This window comes from Gambusia affinis, linkage group LG14 (genome assembly GCF_019740435.1).
Source record: "Gambusia affinis linkage group LG14, SWU_Gaff_1.0, whole genome shotgun sequence".
Lineage (NCBI taxonomy): Eukaryota > Metazoa > Chordata > Actinopteri > Cyprinodontiformes > Poeciliidae > Gambusia > Gambusia affinis.
In genome coordinates, this window is record NC_057881.1 from 741998 (window position 1) to 765284 (window position 23287).

Consider the following 23287-nt stretch of genomic DNA (forward strand, 5'->3'; position numbering starts at 1 on the left):
GTCTGGAGGAGCTGCTGCCTCTCCAGACAACGTTCCGGGCGAGAGGCGGGGTCACCTGGACAGGTGACCTGTCTGTCACAGGGCAACACAGAGACAGACAACCACACACACACACACACACACCAAGGGAGAATTTAGAGAAACCAATTAGCCTGACAGTTTCTGGACTGTGGGAGGAACCCGGAGAACCGGAGAGATCCCAGCATGCACAGGGAGAACATGCAGACAGAAAGACCCCGGGCCGGGAATCGAACCCAGGACCTTCTTGCTTCAAGGCAACTGTGCAGCCCCCCGTTATTACATGTAGATTACATGTAGGTGCTTAATATTTTAAAACACCGAGCTAGTGAAGCTAATTAAATAAATACATGTCAGTCCGACTCCAGACAAGTTAAGCTAACGACAGTTAAACTAGCGGTATTTAAAAACCAGACAAATGACGGATATTAATTAAAACTTTAATTTTGAAAGGCCTACTAGAGTTTAGCGGACCTTCCGGATCCAGATCAAAGTCCCCGGGAATCTTCTGGAAGGTTCTTATGGGGGAACCAGAACCTGCTGTTTACCTAACTTGGATCCATTTAGAGCGGATCATTTGGCTCCGTGTTGTTCCCTTTACCTGAAGATTCAGCGTGGAGCTGCGTGGAGTTCCTCAGGGCTCCGTGGAGACGTCACCCCGCTGTTCCCGTAACTTCACCCGAACGCCTCTCTCCTCCACCCATCTGCTCGTCTCCCACCTCCCCGGCTCACTTTATTTAACCAAGACGAGACTCTTTCAATCACTGCTTTTCAGGGAAAACACACACATAAACACACTCCTTCTGTTTCTACCTGCCGCATGCCCCTCCCCCACCCGTTTCTGACACTCAGCGGGCCGCTCTCCGCCTCTCGGCGCCTGGAGGCAAACATATGCTGCTCTTCCCGTCAGATTCCGCTGTGTTTCATGTTTATTAATCACCTGTCTGCGACTCTTTCTCTCTCTCACACACACACACACACACACACACGCACACACACCTTCGGGTGGTTCGGGCCCAGTTACTGCTGTTAAACTGGTTCAGACTGCAGCAACCAGGTCCAGTTCGGAGCTTCACACGAAACCAGTTTTACTCTGAGCGGGAAAAATAAAAAACCTCAATAAGTCTTTATTTAGAGACAAGAAATAAGTTTCAGTTCATAATTAAGTCATAATTTCAAAAATAAAAATCATAATTTGGTGAATTGGTCTTAATTTCACAGTTATAATTCTGAATCATAATTCTGAGAATAAATCATATTTTCTGCATTCATAATTATGAAAATAAAAATCAATTTCAATGAGTCAATTTAACTTTTGAAGTCATAACTGGAGATAAAAGTACTAATTACTCATTTTATTCATGGAATTACTTCAAAACTGATTTATTTTATTTGTTCTTCCATGCTGCGTTCACTGAACCTCAGATTTCTCTAACATCTCAGGTCAACAATGACAGTTATTTACATCTGTTGTGGTTATTTAGGCTCATGAATCGGGTCAGAACCAGAACCCAAACCGGATCAGACATGCAGCTAGGCTGACGAGTCGATCTCAGATAGAAAGCACCAGGAGGAAGAGGAGGAGCTGGTGTGTCTGGGGTTTTTATTGGAACAGAAACAGAACAAAAGGTCATCGGTATAAAACTGGATCTGGGTTCTGGGTGGGTCACTTGGCGGTCAGCGTGATCTTCTCCATGTCGTGGATTCCATCTCTATCGATCAGACGGACGTTGAAGGAGGGAAGGTTGAGGATGAAGCGTTTGTTCAGCTGGAGGAGGAAGAGGAGCAGGAGGAAGAGCGGTTAGCATCATGCTAACAGAACCGGCTCGCTCTGGTCCGGACCCAGACAGTTTTCAGTTTTTAGACTCACCTCTTCAACGCATTTCTTCAGCAGCTCCACGGCCTCGTCCCGGCTCAGGTCTGCAGCACAACAGAACTTTCTTTAACAGAACCACAGCGCCATACGTTCTCAGCCCCGCTGGGTCAGAACCGCCCGAAACGAAGCTGGTACCGGTCAGGGTTCATTTCAACAGAACCTCCAAGTACCAGGCAGAACCAGTCCGGTCCAAAGCCACATGCAGACAGTTTAATTTGTTTAACAGAAGCTGGAGCAGTGAGGTCCGGACAGGCGGTTCCCCACAGGGTCAAAGGTCAGGGGGACGGGAAGAAACAGAAACGACTTCCACTGAACGGCTCAGTCCAAACATTACAGAACCGGATGATTGAAAACATTTATTACTTTAAATGTTTGTGTGGACGTTGGAGGTTCTGTTGATTCAGATTTAAATAAACGATCTCGGAGTTTCAGCCTGTTGTTCTCCATGCTGAGCGTCCATCAGGACGACGGCGTCGCTCTGCTCCTACCTGGTCTGTAGTACCGGTCCAGGATGGACAGGGTCAGGAACGCTCCGTATCCGTGGGCAGCGAACGGCGCCTTGGCCAGTGAAGCCATGTAGTCCATGTAGAAGAGGCCCGGCCCGTCGGACTCGTCGTGTCCGGCCAGCAGCAGGTTGACGTGGTACGGAGTCTGCAGGAGGACGGACACCAGGATTAGGGTTCTGGATGTGGTGGAGAAAAATGATAACTTAAACAGCAGAGGAATAAACTGAGGTCATGTTGGTGTCTGAACATTCACAGAACCAGACCAGAACCGGACCAGAACCGGATCAGACGTCAGGGTCTGACTGGGTTTTCTGGCTCCAGGGTCTCTATTAGTTTGGAACGAATCATCCAGGCTGCAAAGACGTTTCATCAGATGTTGATATATCATATATATATATATATAATATACAGAGCTGCAGCTAACAGGAAGCAGAGGTTGCTAACAGGAAGCAGAGGTTGCTAACAGGAAGTAGAGGTTGCTAACAGGAAGCAGAGGTTGCTAACAGGAAGCAGAGGTTGCTAACAGGAAGTAGAGGTTGCTAACAGAAAGCAGAGGTTGCTAACAGGAAGTAGAGGTTGCTAACAGGAAGCAGAGGTTGCTAACAGGAAGTAGAGGTTGCTAACAGGAAGCAGAGGTTGCTAACAGGAAGTAGAGGTTGCTAACAGAAAGCAGAGGTTGCTAACAGGAAGTAGAGGTTGCTAACAGGAAGCAGAGGTTGCTAACAGGAAGTAGACGTTGCTAACAGGAAGCAGAGGTTGCTAACAGGAAGTAGAGGTTGCTAACAGGAAGTAGAGGTTGCTAACAGGAAATAGAGGTTGCTAACAGGAAGCAGAGGTTGCTAACAGGAAGCAGAGGTTGCTAACAGGAAGTAGAGGTTGCTAACAGGAAGTAGACGTTGCTAACAGGAAGCAGAGGTTGCTAGCTAGCATCAACCAGATGCAGAAAGCTGTTTCCATGTTTAGTGCATTAACTCTTTACAGAGTCTTTTTTGCAGTCATTTCCAATGTTATAGAACTTCAGGACATTTACCCAAGTAATATTAGCGACACCAGACTCCCCCTAGAGGTCTGGAGGACTTCTGTTTGGTGGAGAAAGGTTTCATAGTTGCTATATTTTCTATTTTTCTTCTGTTTTCTGTGGTTGCAGTGTTTTTTTGTATTTTGAAGTTTGGATCATCAAAGTGTTTTCTGGGGTTGACGATGAAGATGATCTTCCTCCTCCACTGATGGATCCACAGGAAGCTGAGGTGATGATGGCGGTTTTCCTGCTTCCTGATTGGCTGAGTTCCCAGTAAACAGTAAATTGCTTTAGGAGACCTGAGGTGGGAGGGGTCAGAGGGCAGGAGGGATGGGGGGCAGTGTGACATCTGCTGGTAGTCAGCACCCCTGTTGCTCCTTCATCACCCCCTCCTCTTCGTCACCCTGAGCCCTGGAGTAACGCCAGCACTCGTTAAAACTTCTGAACTCGCCTCCCCTCCCCCTCCCGTTTCTGTTTTTAAATTACATCTCCTCTTCCTCATCGGGAGAGGTTCTGGTTAAATGGAGCTGCAGGACGGGTTGCTGCAGTCAGAACCGCCTCAGAACTCCAGGTGGACCCGCCGGATCCCTGCGGAGCTCCGAGTGTCTCCAACACACACACCGATCCCCAGGTGTGTGTGTGTGTGTGTGTGTGTGTGTGTGTGTGTGTGTGAGGGCGTGAACCCCCCAGCTGGCAGCCGTCTCTCCGGCTACACTAACAATAACAGTTGGCAGCAGAACCAGCAGACCCGGCTCAGAGGGAACCAGCACCTTGTTAACCCGACACCTCCCCCCACAGGGTGACACCAACGTCTCACCTGAACACTCCTGCAGCGTGAGGCAGCCGCTACAGAACCGAACCAAGCTAGAACGCACCTGTCCCGACCCGGTCCAACAGCCAGGCCATAAGACGCTGCAGAACCAGAACGATAAACTACTGTCACTCTGTGGAGGTTCTGTTCCACAGACCGGGTCAGGGGAACCAGAACTCGCTCCATGGATGTTCCCCACGTGTTTATTCTGATATTATGAGAAAATGTCAAAATGATCAGTTTTAAAGTTTAAAGAATAAAAATCACAATTTTAGTCCTAATTTTGAGAATAAAAGTCAATAATTGAAACTAAAAATAAAGATTAAAAATTACAAGTCATAATTTCTACTTATGAAATCATATTAATGGCAATAAAAGTCATAGTTGCGAGTTTAATTCCTGAAATTTGGACCTCCAAGCTGAACCTGACAGGGTGACTCAGCTGTTTGTCGTCCAACCAGATCAGATCAGATCCATCTGAACATGGAATTCACTTCTGGACGAGAAACAGAACCAAAATCTCCGCTGCTGAGCGGTCCGGTCCGTTTGAGGTGAACACGCCTGCAGAGTGAGGCTGCCGCTACAGAACGGTCCCTGGTTCCGACCGGCGGCCATTAAAGGCTCCCGGGCCGAGCCGGCCGGTCATTAACCAGTTTCAGTTAATCATCTAAAACCTCCCAGAAACTGTCCAGCTGAAACGCTCCTCCTCCTCGCCGCCCACAGGCTCCGTTCTTTTTACCGCCATTCCTCCTCAATCTGCTGAATTAATTGTTCAGCTGCGGCAATATGGCGCCTCTAATTATTTACGTCCGTTGTGGGTCTGTTATGGCGAGTATTTCACCAACCCATATGGGCTGGATCAGCGAGGGAACTGCTGCTGAAGACACTCCGGTTCTGCTTTATCAGAACCGGAACCAGAATTCTGCTTTATCAGAACCGGAACCAGAATTCTGCTTTATCAGAACCGGGACCAGACCAAAGTCAGCTTCCTGAGGCGCGAGACCTCAGGTGGTTCCTGCCCCTCTGCCTCTGAGCATGCGCAGCCCTCCAGAGGTTAGCAGAGTTGTTTATCCGGGCGGCGCCGCCCGGTTCTGACTGGAGCTAACCACGCCTCTCTGCGTCCCGGGGCCTCCCCTCCCGGGGCCTCCCCTCCCGGTGGGGCTTCATCTGTAATATGTCCTGTAGGAATAAAGTCTGGAGTTTTAACAACATGACGAATCATTGATAAACAGTCAGAATTTAGCTAAAAAAAATAAATAATTATCATATTTTAAAAGCAACACAAAGCTATTAATAAATTTAAATGATTTTTAAACTCTCAACTAGCCATTTTATTACAATTCTCTTTATAGAGACTTCATAATTAATCTTTTTTTTTCTGTTTTGGATATTTAAAATGTCTCAGTACCAAAGTTAAATCTTCATTAGGAATTTAAGTTTATAGATTTTTGAGAATGTGTATTTGCATTATGATACCATTACATTACAGCTAAATGATGTTAAAACAACAATACTGTTTATTGCAATAACTTCTGGAACAATTTATTGTCCAGGAAAATGTATAATTGTGACAGGCCCAGACCCGTCAGCCAGGAAATGACTGTTTTGACCCCCTTCCTGCCGTATTCCAGGATTATTATTTTATCATTTTGTCCTGGATTGTGCCGCTGTTCTCACGTTAGTTGTTCTCCCAGGTCTTGCGGATGGTATTCAGTAACCTCCCCATGACGAACATCATGATCTGAAGACCAAAACCTGACAGGTATGAACAGGCCTATTTAATAAAAACTCTAATTTACTGATTAAATCCTGGTTATTTAAGCTGATCAAAGGGAATGAACAGAAATAATTCCTCATTAATCTGTTAAAATAGTTGGAGACCTTCTTGGACCAGAGACTCAACATGTTTCTAAACCAATAATCAGCAAGAGTCTGGAGGAGGAAGAGGAGGAAGAGGAGGATGAGGAGGGGATAGCTGGAGGAAGGTGTGGGAAGCAGCAGAGGAGCTTCGGTTTGTTTCCACTCCTGAGACGCTGCAGCGTAACGAGCAACTTCATCACCGTGAGGCACAGCAGCATGAATATCAATGATATCCTGCACAACACGCTCAGCCTTGACTGAACAAACTGATCCTGATCTTACAGGTCCCTGTGAGCCCCCCCCCCCCCCCCCACACACACACACACACACCGCCTGTCTGTGTGTGTGTGTTGTTGTTGTCTGCTGCTCCCCTGGGACCTCCTCCTCCTCCTCCTCCATGTGTCCCACATTCCCTCCTCTGCCTCACTAATTGTTTTTTGTAATTATTTTCACCCTCTGTTATTGTGACAGGCCGCCGCCGCCGCAAATTAGCAACAGAATCCAGTCGCAGCCAGTCGGACGGATCAACTGGTGAGTCGGACGCATGCAGCAGATCAGAGTTGATCCTCCCATCCAGCCTCCCTCTGCTGACACTTTTTATGCACAACTCACTTTTTACCAACAGTTGGGACTTTGTGTAAAATGAAATAATTAGCAAATCATTTGCACCCCATATTTAGCTGCAGAAACATGTTCTGAGTGACAAACTGTTGGTTTGTTGGATTCCTGCAACACTTTGTCTGATTAAAACGTGTGAAATGATTCGTCTGCCGACACAAACTCTGAAACCCGGAAGACTAAACCACTGCTGAACTTCCTGTTGGTCTGAGGTTCTGATGGGACGGACACTAGGGACGACGACAGGCTCTAAAATAAAATCTTTCACACCAGAACCGACTTAAACAACTTTTTTCTCACTCAAGATGCTCCTGACAGAAAATAGTTTCAGAGTCTTTTGTTTCAGTGAGTTGGAGTATCTGGGCCAGCCAACAGAAACTTTCATTTTGAGAATATAAACTTAATATTAGTGGAATAAACACAATTTTACCAAAATTATGAGAAAAATGGTTTAACAGGAAAAAAAGCTTCTAGTTATCAGAGTCTGACATGAGCAGCTCAGTCTGTCTGGTTTTCTTCCAAATAATCTGTTTATTAAAAAAGTCCAGCTAATGCTGATCATTTGAGTGTTAAAACTTTTATAAAAATCAGTTTCTGTTAAATCTGTCATGTTGTCACAGTTTGTTATGAGTCAGATAATCTGAGAAAAGATCGATCCTCTATGACAGGCCTGGGCAGTCCTGGTCCTGGGGGGCCGCTGACCTGGGGGGCCACTGACCTGCAGCTCTGAGAGGCTCCCTGCTCCAACAACTGAATCTCCTCCAGAGAGCCGGTCGGGTTCTCCAGAGTCCTGCTAATGACCTCGTTATTGGACTCAGGTGTGTTGAAGTAGAGATTCTTCTAAAGGTTGTAGGAGACCGGACCTCTGGCCCTCCAGGACCAGGAGTGCCCAGCCCTGCACTATGAAATGCAGTGCTGTCAATCATCCTCATGTACATGCTGCTAAATGTGCTAATGGCAGAGAAACAACTCCAGGAAAACTATTTTCTGCGTCATCAGTGGCTCTGCTAGTTAGTGTGACCAGTTCATTAATCGACTGACAGATGAAGTGGATTTGTAGCCCAGCCCTACCGGAGAACAGAACTCGGTCCAGAGAAGGTTCTGGATGTGGAGATGATGTGTAAGTCTGTGAGCTCATGATGAGATTTGTCGGATTCGTCTCAGTTCTGTGTTTCCGTTAGAAAATGTTTGATTTGTTGGTTTTCTGTGTTTAGAACCTGATGAAGCTGATTCTGTTTCAGACCCGATGGAGACGCTGCGACTCGCCTCATCAACAGAACAGAACATGGCTGCACTTCCATACATCTGGTCCACATTTATTATGTACTTACAGTCTTTATTTCTAATGATTACAGCTGCAGAGAATGAAAACCAGGACATTAAAAAGGAAACAAATCATTTCTCCAGTAGATTTATTGTGGATTTTCCTTTAAATATAAGATTGAACACTTAGTTAAAGGTAAAAATATTTGTTTTGGTCATTTAAATTTAGAACCGTTTTAAAACCAAATGATATTTTTTGACTCTACATGTGGGACTGTTCTGTTTCATGTTGAGTCTCTGCCATTATCACAGAACCTGTTAGTGAAGACGTACCTCTGCTTTCAGTCACTGGGAACAGCTGTGGATTCTGAAAATGTGTTTTTCTGTCTCCTAACGTTTTTTCCTGTTTGCCGATTTTTTTAAGAACCAATAGTTTGTCTTTTTTGCTCTTGATTTAAATAAAATCTCGTTTCCCCCTTTGTGATCAACAGCATTCAGTATTGAACTGAACCTAAACTTAAGAAAACCGGTAGAGTCTCACTTCAATGATGTAAAAGTCAGGTAAATGGCAGCATAAGCATTCAGACTGCAGATGCTTTGAAAACTATTAGATATGATTTAGTAGAATTTTTTTCAGGGTGAAAGGTCAGATTTGGTTGCGTTGGCCTGCTGGGTGACCCTAGTGGTCAACTGCTTACCCGGCTCCGTAGATAGTCTGCCAGGTTCTTCCGGGTGAAGTTTGCTGCTGCTGACGGACTCAGTTCATAACCTGGAAATCAGAAGGAGGATGAAAAACCAGCAGCGGATCTGAGCTGAGGACAGGAGACGGCGGCGGCGTACCGTTCCTCATCTTGTAGAGCTGGACGTTTTTCTGGATGTACTCGGCAAACTGGACCGTGTCTCCAGCCTCGCCCACGCACAGCAGCAGGATCTTCTCACTCAGCTTGAACATCTTGTCGTAGTCTGCGAGACAGCAGAGCAACCGTTTGGGCTCAGGTTAATCAGAACCGGAACCTATCAGGGAACACCGAGGCTGGAAAACCAGGAAATGTTTCTGTTGCACCATTTCTGTAGTAATTATCCCTCCCCCACCTGTTGCTAAACACTGCAGCAATGCATTTGACTTTCCTTCAGATATCAGAGAGACAATGTGGCTGTTTGGAAATATTTCAGAGTTGTGATGTGAAAGCTAAATTAACAGCAGCCGACTCTTCTACAGTCAAGCGATTGACTGCAGGCTCTACCAGAGCAGATAGACTGACTAACAATCTGGTTATACTGGTGTTAACCTGTAAGGAACGGAGGACATGCAGTGAGACAATCCTATTTACCCAAAAACTACCTCAAGACAAACAGGGAGTTTCATCTCCATGTTGCTATCGATCTGCAGCTGCTTAGTTTTTATTCAGTTATTAAACTGATTATCTCAACATCACTCATTCTAAAGGACAGATTTATTAAACACAGCTCACATGGGTTCACAGTGTTCTTCTGGGTATTTTAAATAAAAATTTAAAACGGAGTGATGCAAATTTCAACAAATAAAAGCTACTTTATAAAGACATGAAATAAAAAAGTATATTTCCAGAGAACATTCACGTGTTCAGTCCTGACCTAAAGAGAAAAGGTGAATGTTGATTACCTTGTTTTCCCCTCAGCAGTTCTTCACCTCAGTGAAAGCTGCATTCTGTGGTTTCAAACTGAGTTATTACTGACTATTATCAACCTGTTATGATCAGGTGATCCTAGGAATAATCAGGAAAAGTTCTGGACTTTTTTCACAAACAGCTTGGTTGTTTTCAACAGAAAACAGATCAAGTTGCTACCAGGATGAGAGAAACAGCCACGACTTTCACTTTCATCATTCAGCCTGTTAGCGTTAAACCTACAGGCCAGTCAGGGTAAATGTAGCAAAAATCACCTTCAAATATGATTAAATATTAAGAGCCAGGAGAGTTTGGAGGATAAAATTAAAGAGCACAATAACAGTTAATAGATTTAACGTTAACAACGCCGTTAGCGCAATTTTTCCTCCGTTTTTCCCCATTAAGTATAATAAAACTCTACCATGTATTACACAACAACAATAAAACCTCAAGACTCCAGTTATATTTTATAATAAAAGCACCCAAATGTAAACAAAGACCGAAACAAGACCTGAATCCACTGGCAGAGCAGATGCTATGCTAAGCTAACGAGGTAGCATACCGTGTTTCATCTGAATAATGCTGCTAGCAGCAACATTATCAGCAGCGACGAGCACATAATCCGGTCCCTGAATCCCGATTAAATATTCCATGATGTCCAACGGGCGAAATGTGGATTATTAGAGGAAAACAGAGAAGATGTAGCCGTACTGGAGCTTCTCCTGTTCGGATTACACAGCAAAAGTTAGCAGGAGTTTAACTGTCGCAGCCTGAGTGCGTCATCAAGACGTGACCAGAAACAAAGGGCGGGCAATTTTAAACAGATCGCTGTTGTGTTCGTTTCACTGAGAGGAATTGTGATCAGATTATCAGGAATATTAACCGAAATCTCACCGGGCCAGAGCGCGGGATGAGCGAAGGGACCCCCCGCACCGTAATGGTGGAGGCGAACCACCTCCAAGGCTCGCAGCGGAGACGGTCTCCTCGGTTTGGTTCCCCTGGAGCTCTGCGGGAAAGCGAGACCAAGATGGCGCTGGGAGTGAAGCGGTCCATCACTGTGAGGAAGATTGTCCCCAGGAAAACCACCACTCTGTCTGAGAACAAGGAGAACACCCCTAAGAGGTGTCAGAACCTTAAGGAAACAAAGGGCTCAACCCCGGAACCCGGGTTGAACCGCTGGACCCCCAAGTCAGCCGGGAAGAAGAGGCAGCAGACCCTCGAACCCACACCCAGTGGCCCGTCCTCCTCAGCCGGGAGAAGGAAGCAGCCGCAGCCCCCCGTGCCGTCCCCCATCCTGGCCTCCTCTCCCTCGGCCGCCTCTCAGCCCGCAGATCCACGGGACTCGGTCTGGACCCAGAAGGTCCGCCGCTCCTACAGCAAGCTCAGCGACAGCTCGCTCCAAAGCCCCGGGCACAGAGAGACTTTGTTCGGCTTCGAGAAGCTCAGCACCCCGGAGGTGGTCCGGAGCCGGGTGGAGCTCTCCCGGTCCTCCCTGGAGGTTACTGGGTCATTCGCGTCTATGCTAGAGGCCGATGAATGCGGACCCGAACCGGACCCGAACATCCCCGGGATAGCGGTGGTGAAGGAGAAGCGGAAGAAACGGAAGGTGCAGCAGATCAACACCGAGGAGCTGGAGGTCCTGGCGGCCCAGATGAACGCGGAGTTCCGGGAGGCAGAGCAGTTCGAGCTGGTGGTGGAGTGACCGGGGACGGACAGATTCACAACACCTGAGCTGATCAGACTGCGGGGCGTTCTGTGTAAAGCTGTTAGTTTATAGTTATAGAAACACCGGATGATCTTTCTAACTGAATGGACCAAACTGCAGCTTCCGGTTCTGTTCTTAATAACAGTTTATTCTCCAGATTCTTTCTTCGTTTAGTTTCCATCCGAACCAGAACCAGACTGCTGGGACACGGACTATGTAAATACTGCCGCCATTTTTAGGAGGTTCTGAAAGATTCTGGCTCTCTTTCAGTACTTCAGGATTACGAAACTGGAATTACAGATTATCCAGGAGATGCTTTTATTAAACATCTTATTCTTGGACTCGTGTCTGGATTTTCTGTCTGTTTGAATAAATCCAGAATGAAGAAGATCGGAACATCTGCTTGCAGAGAGAGCGGTTCTGTGTCATTCATTCATTCTTTACTGTTTTCATTTGTGTGAATCCAGTTTTCTTTACTTCTGGGTAAAGCAGATTTATTAAAGGATCTTCTTCATTTAAACGCAAAATGTTCACATATTTTACACATTTTTGGCTTAATTGCTGCTCTGAAGATATTCCTTTGTCTAATTCCTTTTTGTTTTTATACTCCAGGTGATGATTGATTGCTAAACTAGTTGATTATTTTAATAATCACTCTGATTAATCGTCTCAGCCATAAACATTTCTCTAAAAGTTTCAATATGGCATCGTTGGTGGATTCACCAAAATATTAATAAACATAAATCCTCAGATATTTTCATTTGGATGACAGTGAGAAATTTCTTTAATAATCAGAGATCCATAAGAACAGTTTGATTTTTAAGGCTTAATGTTTGTGTTTTTATCGTCCAAATGGAGCGTGAGGCTTCGCTCTCTGGGTTCTCCCTCATTAAATGAGCTTCATTAGTCACTGAACGCAGCAGGATTACCTGGCTGTGTGAAACGGATTATTTCCTCTATTTGTTTAATGAAGCAGATAATAACCATAAAATGAGAACAAGGTGAAGATTAAAACTGAAATAAGATCCTTAGTAAATCAATCCAAATCAAATTAGTTTTTATTGCAAAAACAAAACAGAATCTAAAGGAAGTTATGAATAAACATCTGGAAAAAAGAGGGATTATCCCCAGATTAACAGACATTAATCTGGCACATTTATAGATTATTGATCAGTGGAGTTTATTAGTACAGAAGCCTTCAGTAACAAGGCAGTTCAAAATGATTTACATGATAAAAACATCAAACAGTAACCAATTCTATTTTGTCTAATGACATCAAAATGATCAAATGTATTGATCAATGTCCCAGTTATTGCCAATCAAAGCAACTGGTTTTTAGTCTGTATTTAAAGGAGCTCAAGGTTTTGGCTTTTTTCAGTTTTCTGGAAGTTTGTTCCAGATCTGTGGTGCATAGAAGCTGAATGTTGCTTCTCCATGTTTGGTTCTGGATGCAGAGCAGAACCAGAACCAGCAGCAGGTCTTTAATCTGTTTGGTGATTTACAAACCAGCAGCTTAAAGTCTGAGTGAAGGAATGTAGAACTAGATGATGTAGAACTCCAGAAGGAGTAAAAATTCTCCTAAAGTTGTTTTGTAGAAAATGCAGCTAATTTCATTTGTTTGACTTGGACCTCCATGTGTTGTTAATAAAGGTGATGAAGAGTGCAGGTAATCCTGGCCGGTTCTGGTTGTGTCTGCAGATCCAGATGAAACGGTTCTGGTCCGGGTCAGAGGTCGGTTCTGTCTGCCAGCTGAGCGCCGCTTCAGAGGCTGTTTACCTCCACGCTGCCGAGGAAGAGGAGCAGCAGAAATAATGAGCGTTTCTGTGAAAATCCACTGTTTGCTCTTGCATTTCCAGCGTGTGCTCAGCCTGCGCTGTTTTTCTCCTCAGGTGGCTTTTCATCTTCATTTCTCATTTCGGTGTTTTCGCTCATGCAGGCGCTGTTTTGTGTATTTTTAACTCAGCAGATGCGGTGAAACTTTTCTCTTCCTGTTGGTTTACACCAGCCGCCGCCGCTGCAGCTTTTTCTCTCATTTTCATGTTTCTCCCCTCTCCCTCCCCTCTCCCTCCCCTCTTCATCCCTCTTCATCCCTCTTCCTCACTCTCGGCAGTTGTCGCTGGTTCAGCCTGACTGCTTCGTTAGGGCTCATCATTTGCATTCAGATTAATTATCTAATTACCGCCTGATGTCCGGCGGCCAGCCCTCACTGCGGCTCATCAGCACTCAGCCTGTAATTATTTTAATCATTTACTTTCATCTGGAGCGTTGCTGCCATGCTGCCGTGTTTAGAGGCCATTCTTAATTACCCTGCCAAGTCGCTCTTCATGGGGGAGCGCGGCGAGGAGGACCGACGGGAAGCTCCCCTCTTTTATCGCGGCTTACACAGGAATGGCCGTGGGCCCCGGAGTTCTGCCGCCATGACACGCAGAGCCACACGGAGCGTTCAGGCCTGCTGCCCTCCATCAGGGGTCAAAAGGTCAGCTCAGCCTGAGCCGTCACCTCCTGCCTGAGCTGCTGAAGAGGAGCAGATACCAACCCTTTAATTGGGCTTTTGAATATTCAAGTCGGCGGATGAAAGTTAAATGAAAAGATGATTATCTACCAGTTTTATCGCGCCAAGCTTTCATTTGCCATTTTCCTGTTTCCAGTTTCTAGCAGCTTCGTCGTCCTGACAGCTGAGGAGGAAGAGGAGGGTTAGGTAGTGACGCAGATTTACCAGTTTAAAGGACAGAGTCCCAGTAGAACCAGTACAGCATCATGTTTACTTGCTTCTACACAGTTGATTAAAATTAATAAATCAGGGTGTCCGAACTTTTGGTCCCTGAGGACAAAACTCGCAAATTTCAACTACCTGTGGGGCCCAAAATTAAATAAAACATGAGAAAAAAAAATTGTTTTGTGATTTTTCCAAAAAAAGGGCTTCAAACAGTTTCCCTATTAAAAGAAAAACAGACAATTTTCCATAAATTTCCAACATTTTGGGGTCAATTGTTTTCTATTTTGTTGGCCGTTTTTTTACTCTTCTTCACTTGTATGTAGGGGCCTAAAAACATCATTTAAGGGCCACACATTGGACACCCCAGATCTAGAAAATGCAGGACATTATGGACTGCCGTTCGTGACGTTACAAACTCAAACCTGACCAGGAATAATTTGGTATTGCTGGTGCTGAATTACTGCAGGTTAGTTAGCCTGCCATGGGAGAATGAAATGAGGAATTCATTTTTCAAAGTTATATTTTCACCATGTTGTTCTTTTTAAGAATAAGCATTTAGCTAATATACAAATCCACTTGCCGTTAACCGGAAGTTGGGTCTTCCGAATCGCTTCCTGTCAACTCTTCGTCGTTGTTTCATTTCGTTTTTTAATAAAAACAGTTAAGCTTACACAGAACGAGCCGTTTTAAAGGCAATCCAGACGTTTACCATTGGATCTACAGCAGGGGTGTCAAACTCATTTTGGTTTAGGGGCCGCATACAGCTTAATCTGATCTCAGGGGGGCCACACAAGTAAACTCATTGCAAGATTAAATAGAACTAATAAAAGTGGACCTGTTGATTTTTATATTAAACGAATTTCACTTTTACAAAATATATTATGAAAAACCTCAGTTTTTAAGAAAAGTATGCAATTTCAAAAATACTTTTACTCAGTTAAACATTTATTTAAGTGCATTATGCATAAGAACTGATCACTGTGATTGTACAATGTTGCAAAACATTTATCCACAGTTCTTAGAACTTAAAAACACGGTCCTGCAGGACATAATACATCAAACAGATAAAAATTAATAAACGATTTAAAATCAATTTTCTACATCTGGGAATCAATTTGAACAAATTGTCTGGCTTCCTGGGCAATGTTGGGTAGGTTAGTGATCATTGTCATCATTGCATTCACCGAGAAGGATCAAACTGACGATGATAGAGATTAACAGTTCGGACAACCACCTCCATGACGTGATCCATTTTAACGACTTGCAGCATAATGCCTCCTGATGCAAAATACAATGTCCAAAACTCACCCCCTTTATTTGCAGCTTGCACTTTCTCTCTGAACTTTGTCAGAACACCTGTCTTTTTCCCAATCATTGACGGCGCACCATCAGTAGCCAGGCTTACGGCGCGGGACCAGTCCACCCCGACTCTGTCCACCCCGACTCTGTCCACCCCGACTCTGTCCACCCCGACTCTGTCCACCCCGACTCTGTCCACCCAGACTCAGTCCACCCCGACTCAGTCCACCCCGACTCTGTCCACCCCGACTCAGTCCACCCCGACTCTGTCCACCCCGACTCTGTCCACCCCGACTCTGTCCACCCCGACTCTGTCCACCCCGACTCTGTCCACCCCGACTCTGTCCACCCCGACTCTGTCCAGCGCTCCAACAACGGAGCGGAAAATTTCTTCAGCTGTTGTGGTGTCGGTCATGGGCACCAACTCGAGAAACTCCTCTGTGACAGTCAACGTCTCTCAACTCCACGAACGAATATGGCCAGTTGAGAGAATATCAGTACTCTCATCAATTACAACAGAAAATGAGAGAAATGACTCCGTTTTGCGTTTGAGTTGGTGGTCCAAATCTGCCGATAGAAATCCTGTCTGCCACGGTATTTCTTGTCAAGCTAATATTGGCAAAAGCTTGTCGGGACACACAATTTCGGCAGCCTTTAGCATGCAGTTCTTGACGAACTCTCCCTCACAGTAAGGCTTTGATGCTAACGCTATTTGCTAGCAATTAGGTAACTGGCTTTCACCGCAGCATCACTGGCCTCTCGACTCCGGGTGAAAACAGATTGCTGTTTCCTCAGACCCGTCAACATTTCGTTTATCTTCTGTTTTCTCAGTTCTCCTTGTAAGTGCTTGTATTTTTTGCCATGCTGAGTTTCATAGTGGCGCCGAATATTGTATTCCTTAAGCACAGAAACCTGCTGCAGGCACACAAGGCACACAGGGTTTCCATTCACCTCCGTGAACAAATAAGAAGAAGTCCATTTTCCTTGAAAAATTTGACACTAGGTGTCTACCTTTCTCTTTTTTGACAGACATTTTGTTGATGAGGTTGGCAGGACCAAAGTAAAAAGCTGGTAAAGAAATAGAATCGAAGCCGTTTACAGGACCTGAAGCTCAGTGCTGCCATCTGCTGTTGGTTTCATCAGTGTTACATCATGTTGTCTGCTCTGAATAAAACACAGCGCCCCTCGTGGACAATATAAAAACTGCAGATTTTAAATTAAACGAAGTACATGTTTTTTTCCAATAATCATTGTTGAATAACGATAATGCATTTATCCACCGGGCCGGACTAAATCGTTCGGCGGGCCGGTTCCGGCCCGTGGGCCGTACGTTTGACACCCCTGATCTACAGCAACGGCGATGCGTCAGCATTGAAGGATTCAGTCCAGACTGGGCTTTTATTTTGACAGTACATTTCCGTTTATCGGTCAGTCTTTACATTTGGCGGGTAAACATCCAGCAGAAGACACTGGAAAATTAAAACAAGATGCAAGAAAACATGGTGTGGAGACATTAAACATGGTTAAATATGACAGGATGAATAAAGTTATTACATTTGTTAAAAAAAAAAAAAAAAAAAAAAAAAAAAAAACGGGATTAAGAATGTAATTTTGGTAAAATGGATATTCTGGTCCACACTAGTAGATGGTAATAATTCAAGGTTGTCGCCCGACATAAAATCTATTAATAATAATAATAACCTTATCTGCAAGTGGATTTGCAAATTAACTTCTTCAAACTGAATGTTTAGCTTACTAGTGAATTTATTCATTAGAAAAATTAAATAGATAGGTTTCTGCTGTTAATTTTCAACTTTACAAATCCGGTCTCCCTGTGCGGTTCTTCTGCATGGTTCTGGTTCTGGTGTTGCTCTTTATTTGGGTCTTTTGTCAGGAAGGTGTTCAGCTCTGAGCTCCAGTCGGGACGGTTAAACTCTGCGCTGTTTGTTATTCATCATTATTTATAACCATTAATCCCTTTTAGCTGGGAGGTGAAGCTGCAGCTCTGAGGAGTTCCAGGGATTAAGTTGAGGAGCCTCGTGTCGCCTGGGGCCACCGAGTGGAGGGGCGACTCCGTTTGGACCGCAGAGATTAGCCACTTCCAGGCAGAGATGCCCCCTGCGCGGGTCAGTTACGCCCGGCGTTCATCAGCAACGCAGGGAGATCCAGATAAGAGGCGACGCGTCTAAACATTAGCTTCCTTCTTTCTGTCACTTTGCAGCGGCCCACCCTGACTCCAGAACCCGGCCTGGTACATCCAGCGTTCTCGCTGCTTATCGGTTTAATCCTCGATTTCACGGCGCCGGGTCAGAGACTCCCACTCCACTCCTCACTTTTGTTCCAGGATGTCACCGTTTACCCCCATCAGAGGGCAGAGGGACCTGCAGCTGCCCCCGCGGCCCCGCGGCCCCGCGGCCCGGCGCACGCACCTGCCAATCGCAGCCGGATAATCAGTGGGCGGGGCCCCGCAGAGGACCCCCTCAATGCGCTCCTGAGAACCTCTTAAGCGTGAAAAAGCTTTCTTTCTCCTGCTTTTGTTCCCGGAGGTTTTATGGACCAACATGCGTCTTTATGAGGTCGGGGGATTTTTCACGGGACTCTATAGACGGAGATAATCCTTTCAGCTCCCAGTTTAACCTGCTGGTTTCATATTTATTAGCTGGTTAAAGCAGCCGAGGCAGCTGAAGCACACACACACACACACACACACACACACACACACACACACACACACACACACACACACACACACACACACACACAGATCCAGTCCTGGAATCACTGTGACCTCTGACCTCCAGGGCAATCCGCAGGTTTCCCAACAGGTCCAGGAAAACTGACCAGATTCACTTCCTGCTGGATTTTTCCTGGAAAACTTTTTCCTCATTTATTTTTTAATCTGAAATTAAAGGAAAAAAAAAATAAAATAAAACAAAATAAAATAATTCAGCCTAACAAACATCAAACATCCTGATGTTTATATTTTAAATGTCTCTGTTTCCTTTTCCTGAATTTTAATAGAAAAATAAAAACAAAGTTGTTGTTTTTTTATCATGTGTATTTTATTAATTAAAAATTATAGAAGCAGATTACTTAATTTTAACAGATTAATTAAAACAAGTGAAACAAATCAGGTATTTTGTTCTTTTTCAAGACATCTTTACTTACAAAATGATATTTTTGGACATACACAGTAAAAATGCCAGTGTTGAAATCTCAGGTGTAGTGTCAAATAAAGAGTGTGAGTGTTGTTTTCACACCACACAGCTTTAAAATAACACTGCCAGTGTAAATTCCGTAAAATTCGCGTTGTTAAATTCCAGTGTTAATTGGTTGGTGTTGCTTAAGCCCCGCCTTCGCGTAACGGCTGCAGAGTTCGTTCTACTTTCTGTCGTCACGCCAGCAGTCAGTCGATCGGTACGGCTTCATTTCGCCACGAAAGACACAATTCTTTCCTAAAGGTAAGCTAAATATTCATATATGACCATTGTTTCGTTGTAAATGTGCTTTTTAGTTTGAGACTTCAAAGAGTGCACGATATTTAACTAATTTTGCTTGGAAAATCCATCAAATTCAAGGTCCCGCCGTTTTGCCTAATCTTGGCGAAAGGTAAATTTGAATTCTGTTATATTTGGTAAGTTCTAGTTGTCGTTTTAAACCATGGATAATACTTGTATATCTGTATTATTTGAAATATTGGCGATGTGTGTATCTAAAAAGCTAACTTTGCAAACGGCTAGCGTCTTAGAGGATATGGGGATGTTTTTTTAAATTCCTTGGCGAAGTTGTTCCTTACGTTAAGGAAGCAGTTAATTTTCCGTAAAATAAAAAGTTTTTAATCCAACATAAATGTCGAATGTTTTCAACTCTTTATATAATTTATGGACTCATTGTGGGTGTTGTCTGGTTCGTCAACTTTGCAATACACTTTTGAGAGGGGACGCAAAAGAGAGCGAAAAAAAAATAATAAATCCCCATGTCCACTATAGGGCTCCGTAGACTGTACCAGTAGCAAAGCAAAAGTATAAAATGCCACGTTAGGGCTAGCCGAAGCCGATATGGTAGCAGATTCTGACTAGCTAGCTAGCTCAACACTCTAGCTTGGATGAAGTTTATATAGTTGACAGAGCTGATGTGTTCAAAGTGATAGTGGAAGTGATATATCTGAAAAAACATAATTATTAACATAATGATCATTCGAATAATTAGTAATTGCTGAGAATGGGTTTTCTGTTCATAACCTCTCCTTAATTGGTGTGAGTTTGTTTAACCCCTATGTGAAACAGGTATATTCTTTTTGAATTGTGTTTTAGGAGAGTCCCTCCTGTCAATGTCCGCATCACCTGTGCCCTGGGAATTGTCACCCGCTTTCCCAGTTTGAAAAATAATTGCTCACCAACTGGCTATGTGAGTACCTGAAGATCTTTTTCACAATGTGGATTAACCATGTAACTGTCCTTTTGAATACAATGTAATTGATATTTTGTGGTTTCTGTTCTGGGATAGGAACATTTCTACGATCCTCAAAGTGGACAGGGCTACCTGGCCTATCGATTGAAAAACTCACAGCGTAACACTGCAAGTGACTTTAAGAGGAACTCCCTGACTGCTCAAGAACTACAAGGCAGACCTCAACATCTGAACAGCTGTTTGGTGATGGATGCAAAGAAGCAATGTCCATAATGAAGCACGCATCAGACCAGGGCGTTGTTAAGGGAAAATGAAGGCAACATTCAAGACAGAATATGCTACATGATCTGGACCAGTCATCACTCATCTTGGATCACTTCCCAAGATTCTTGGATACACCAGGCTTGGTGAGAAACTCCCAGATTTGATTAACTGAACTTTTGAATTGAGTTTTTTGATGGTATTTTTTCTTCTGTTAGATTGAGCAGGACTTCATCATGCTCTTTGGAGAAGACATCTTGGGAAGTTTGTTGCAAGATGGCCAACGTTCTACAAACCAAAGGTCATCACTGTCAGCAAAAGCCTTGGACAGAGGGTTCACCTGGATGACCTTCTGTCTGCTCAGGAGGAATCAAGTGATTATGGTATGTATTGATAGATAAATATGTTCAACAGTCTTTTCTATGTATATGCATTCTAAGCATGGCTTGTTATGATTTTATCAGAATGGGACAGCGACTTGGCAGCCATTCTCCTGCTGGTTCATCTCTTGCCTCCAACTCAAAGGGAAGAAACATGTAAAGTTAGTGCAGCTGAGGCAGCTGATCGTGTTGTGAAGTTCATGAAGGTATGTTTTTGACATGAATTATTGTGCTTCACTTACTGTAAATTGATCTAATTTTTACAAGACTGTAAAATGTAAAGTCATTATTTCGTTATTTGTATTGTAAATCTATAGTTATTTTTGGAGGGATGGAGAGATCAGGGTTTATTTTATGACAAAATGGAACAAAAAATTGGTTATGGGAAAATAATGACACAAAGAATTGTATGAGCCCATTAGAAATTATCTTTTCACTTAAGCTCACAGGAGTTTCCTTGCAAGTCATATCCCCTTTTGTGGCATGTTCACAGCTAAAGGAAGGTGGAAAATGTTCTTAATTTGTTGCTAGTGAGGGACTAAAATCATTATTTCTAAAGTGCTGTCTTTTAATCTTAGGTTGGAACAAGCATGGCAACATTCCTTGGCAAAGTTGGATCTGCACAGCCCTTCCTCCTCTGCGTTGGAGAGAAGAAGAGCAGTTTTCTGAAGTTCTACATCATCCTGGATCAGAAGCCCATTCCTTGTGCGCACAGACTGCAGTGGCTGCCTTCGATGAACTTTTAAGGCACACTTTGTGTTTGCTGTGTCCTACAATGCAACCCTCCTCAACTTCTACACATTCATCCAAACAACAGTTTATGGGATTGATGCGGCAACAGCAAAGGAGAGCCCCAGAGTCGAGGAAATCAGAGTGAGAATTAACAACACTTAAATATGCCAACATGTTACATTTGTAAGGTTCAGCACAGAAATTCTTCAACTCTTTTTCAGCGTTTGAAATTTAGTCATGCTTTGTATCCAGGGCACAAATTGCATTTTAAACGTGGGGAACATAGCTGTTCATCTGTTTTTTTACACATATTCTGGGTTCAAAAAGCACTAGCTTCTGCTATAGATTCTTTTTATGTGGACAATGTTGGAGCAGATAATGCTGAGACTGATGATGTTTGTGCTGATGATGCATTGAGTAGTACTTCTGTTAGTCAACAAAGACTTCCTAAAAAGAGGCAGTTAATGGACATGTGTTGCTCTGTTATTGCCCAAGTTCAAACATCTGGACTTTCTGGAAATCTTGTGCAATCTTTAACTTGTTCAATGGAAGAGGTTGTTAATGATGTTCATATTCAAGCACAGGATGCTGTTCTTGCATATCTTTCATCTGAAGTGAATGAGCAAACCTTAAACAAAGTCAGAGAATGTTTTGAGAACATGGAAAATCTATTCACACACCTTAACACTGTTTTGTATGAGCTGTGCATTGAAGGTCTGTAATACTGAAATGGGTTTAATAAAAGTTGAACTTTCCATTTCTGTGTATTGTTTTGAATATTTTTTTACCACTGGATTTGGTTGATATTGACACCTTGTGGGGTCAATTATTTACCTTTTTAACACGATATTATATTTGAGGTTAACACTACACTAGTGTTACTTTTGACATTATATTTTAACACCAACACCGTTGTAATGTTAATATGACACTCCATATTGTTGAATATTAACAATATCTGGTGTTAATTTAACAAAAAAATGGGTGTCAAACTTTTAACACTTTGAAAAGTGTTACTTTAACACCAGCTGACTTGGACACATATAGACACTTTGTGGGTGTTAAAATTAACACTGTTGGTGTTAATTCACCACCGCCATTTTTACTGTGTAAATATGAAACTATATTCTTGACATTTCTTAAAAATAAAAACTAAATAAAGTGGTAAAACTCCATGTTTGCAGTAAATGAACTGATTTGATGCACAAAAGAATCTGAAACACTTTAAGCACGAATGAACAAAAATGGGATCAAATAAAATACTTGAAGGAAACAGGGTTTAAATCAAGAAAACATTTAGGATATTAATGAGAAATTAAAAGATTCTGGACTCTTAAAAGTAATTAATACGTTTATTTTTTACGTTTTCTTTAGTTTGTTTCATTTCTGCTCTAAATTCAAATTATTTAAAGGAGGAAACTGAAGGATGAATTCAGCTTATTAACAGTTAATGAACTGATGGAAGCAGAATGTTTTGGGCCTCCTGGGCTTCCGTACACAGAGCTCACCTGCAGACTCAGACCAGCTGATTGGAAAATGAAGAACAGGTGTGATCATCTATCTATCTATCTATCTATCTATCTATCTATCTATCTATCTATCTATCTATCTATCTATCTATCTATCTATCTATCTATCTATCTATCTATCTATCTATCTATCTATCTATCTATCTATCTATCTATCTATCTATCTATCTTCATCATCTCTTCATCCTCGGGCTGTGGCCTCCCCTCCACCCTTCACCTCCTCTTCCTCCCCTCCACCCTCCTCCTCCTCTTCCTCAGCCTTCATCCCCCTCTCCTCCTCTTCCTCCCCCCAGCCACCCCGTTTCTGTCAGAGCTGATAGTTTCCACGCCAGCGCAGCGCCGCGGGCCTCCGCTCTGTCACACCACATCAGGCAGAGGAAGAGGAGGAGGAGGAAGGGGGCGCGTGGTGTCTGCGTTCAAACTGCAGCAGCGGAGCCCAAACTTTCTCATGTGTCGGTCCGGTCCAGTCCGGCTCGGTTCGGAGGAGCAGCGGCGCAAAGTGGCCAAACGGAGAGGTGTAAAAATGATTCGGTTGAGACAACAGAGGATGAAGAGGAGGATGATGATGATAGTTTTGAAGGAACCTTTTTGGGACCCCGGTGATGACGTCATCTGGGACTGGAGTCTGTACTGAACCGG

General features: G+C 43.7%; 2 protein-coding genes across 2 annotated transcripts; one reads left to right on the top strand and one right to left on the bottom strand.

The window, feature by feature from the left end:
- Positions 1–1604: 1604 nt before the first annotated feature.
- Positions 1605–10402, bottom strand: psmb2 (proteasome 20S subunit beta 2). Its single transcript, XM_044139513.1, has 6 exons — positions 10179–10402; positions 8811–8933; positions 8669–8739; positions 2383–2545; positions 1889–1938; positions 1605–1786 (listed from the first exon to the last, which is right to left on the bottom strand). Exons 1-6 carry the CDS (start codon positions 10267–10269, stop codon positions 1685–1687), a joined length of 600 nt encoding a protein of 199 aa, XP_043995448.1. The 5' UTR covers positions 10270–10402; the 3' UTR covers positions 1605–1684.
- Positions 10403–10405: 3 nt separating this feature from the next.
- cdca5 (cell division cycle associated 5) lies at positions 10406–12081 on the top strand. The gene has a single exon (XM_044139508.1). The coding sequence runs from the start codon at positions 10527–10529 to the stop codon at positions 11316–11318; it is 792 nt and encodes a 263-aa protein (XP_043995443.1). The 5' UTR covers positions 10406–10526; the 3' UTR covers positions 11319–12081.
- The last annotated feature ends 11206 nt before the right edge of the window (positions 12082–23287 follow it).

Coding starts and splice junctions, on each gene's coding strand:
- cdca5 (XM_044139508.1), top strand. CDS start 10,527: ATGAGCGAAGGGACCCCCCGCACCGTAATGGTGGAGGCGAACCACCTC.
- psmb2 (XM_044139513.1), bottom strand. CDS start 10,269: ATGGAATATTTAATCGGGATTCAGGGACCGGATTATGTGCTCGTCGCT. Junction 8,740..8,810: donor GCTCTACAAGATGAGGAACG/GTACGCCGCCGC, acceptor TCTGATTTCCAG/GTTATGAACTGAGTCCGTCA. Junction 1,939..2,382: donor GGACCGGTACTACAGACCAG/GTAGGAGCAGAG, acceptor GTTGTGCTGCAG/ACCTGAGCCGGGACGAGGCC.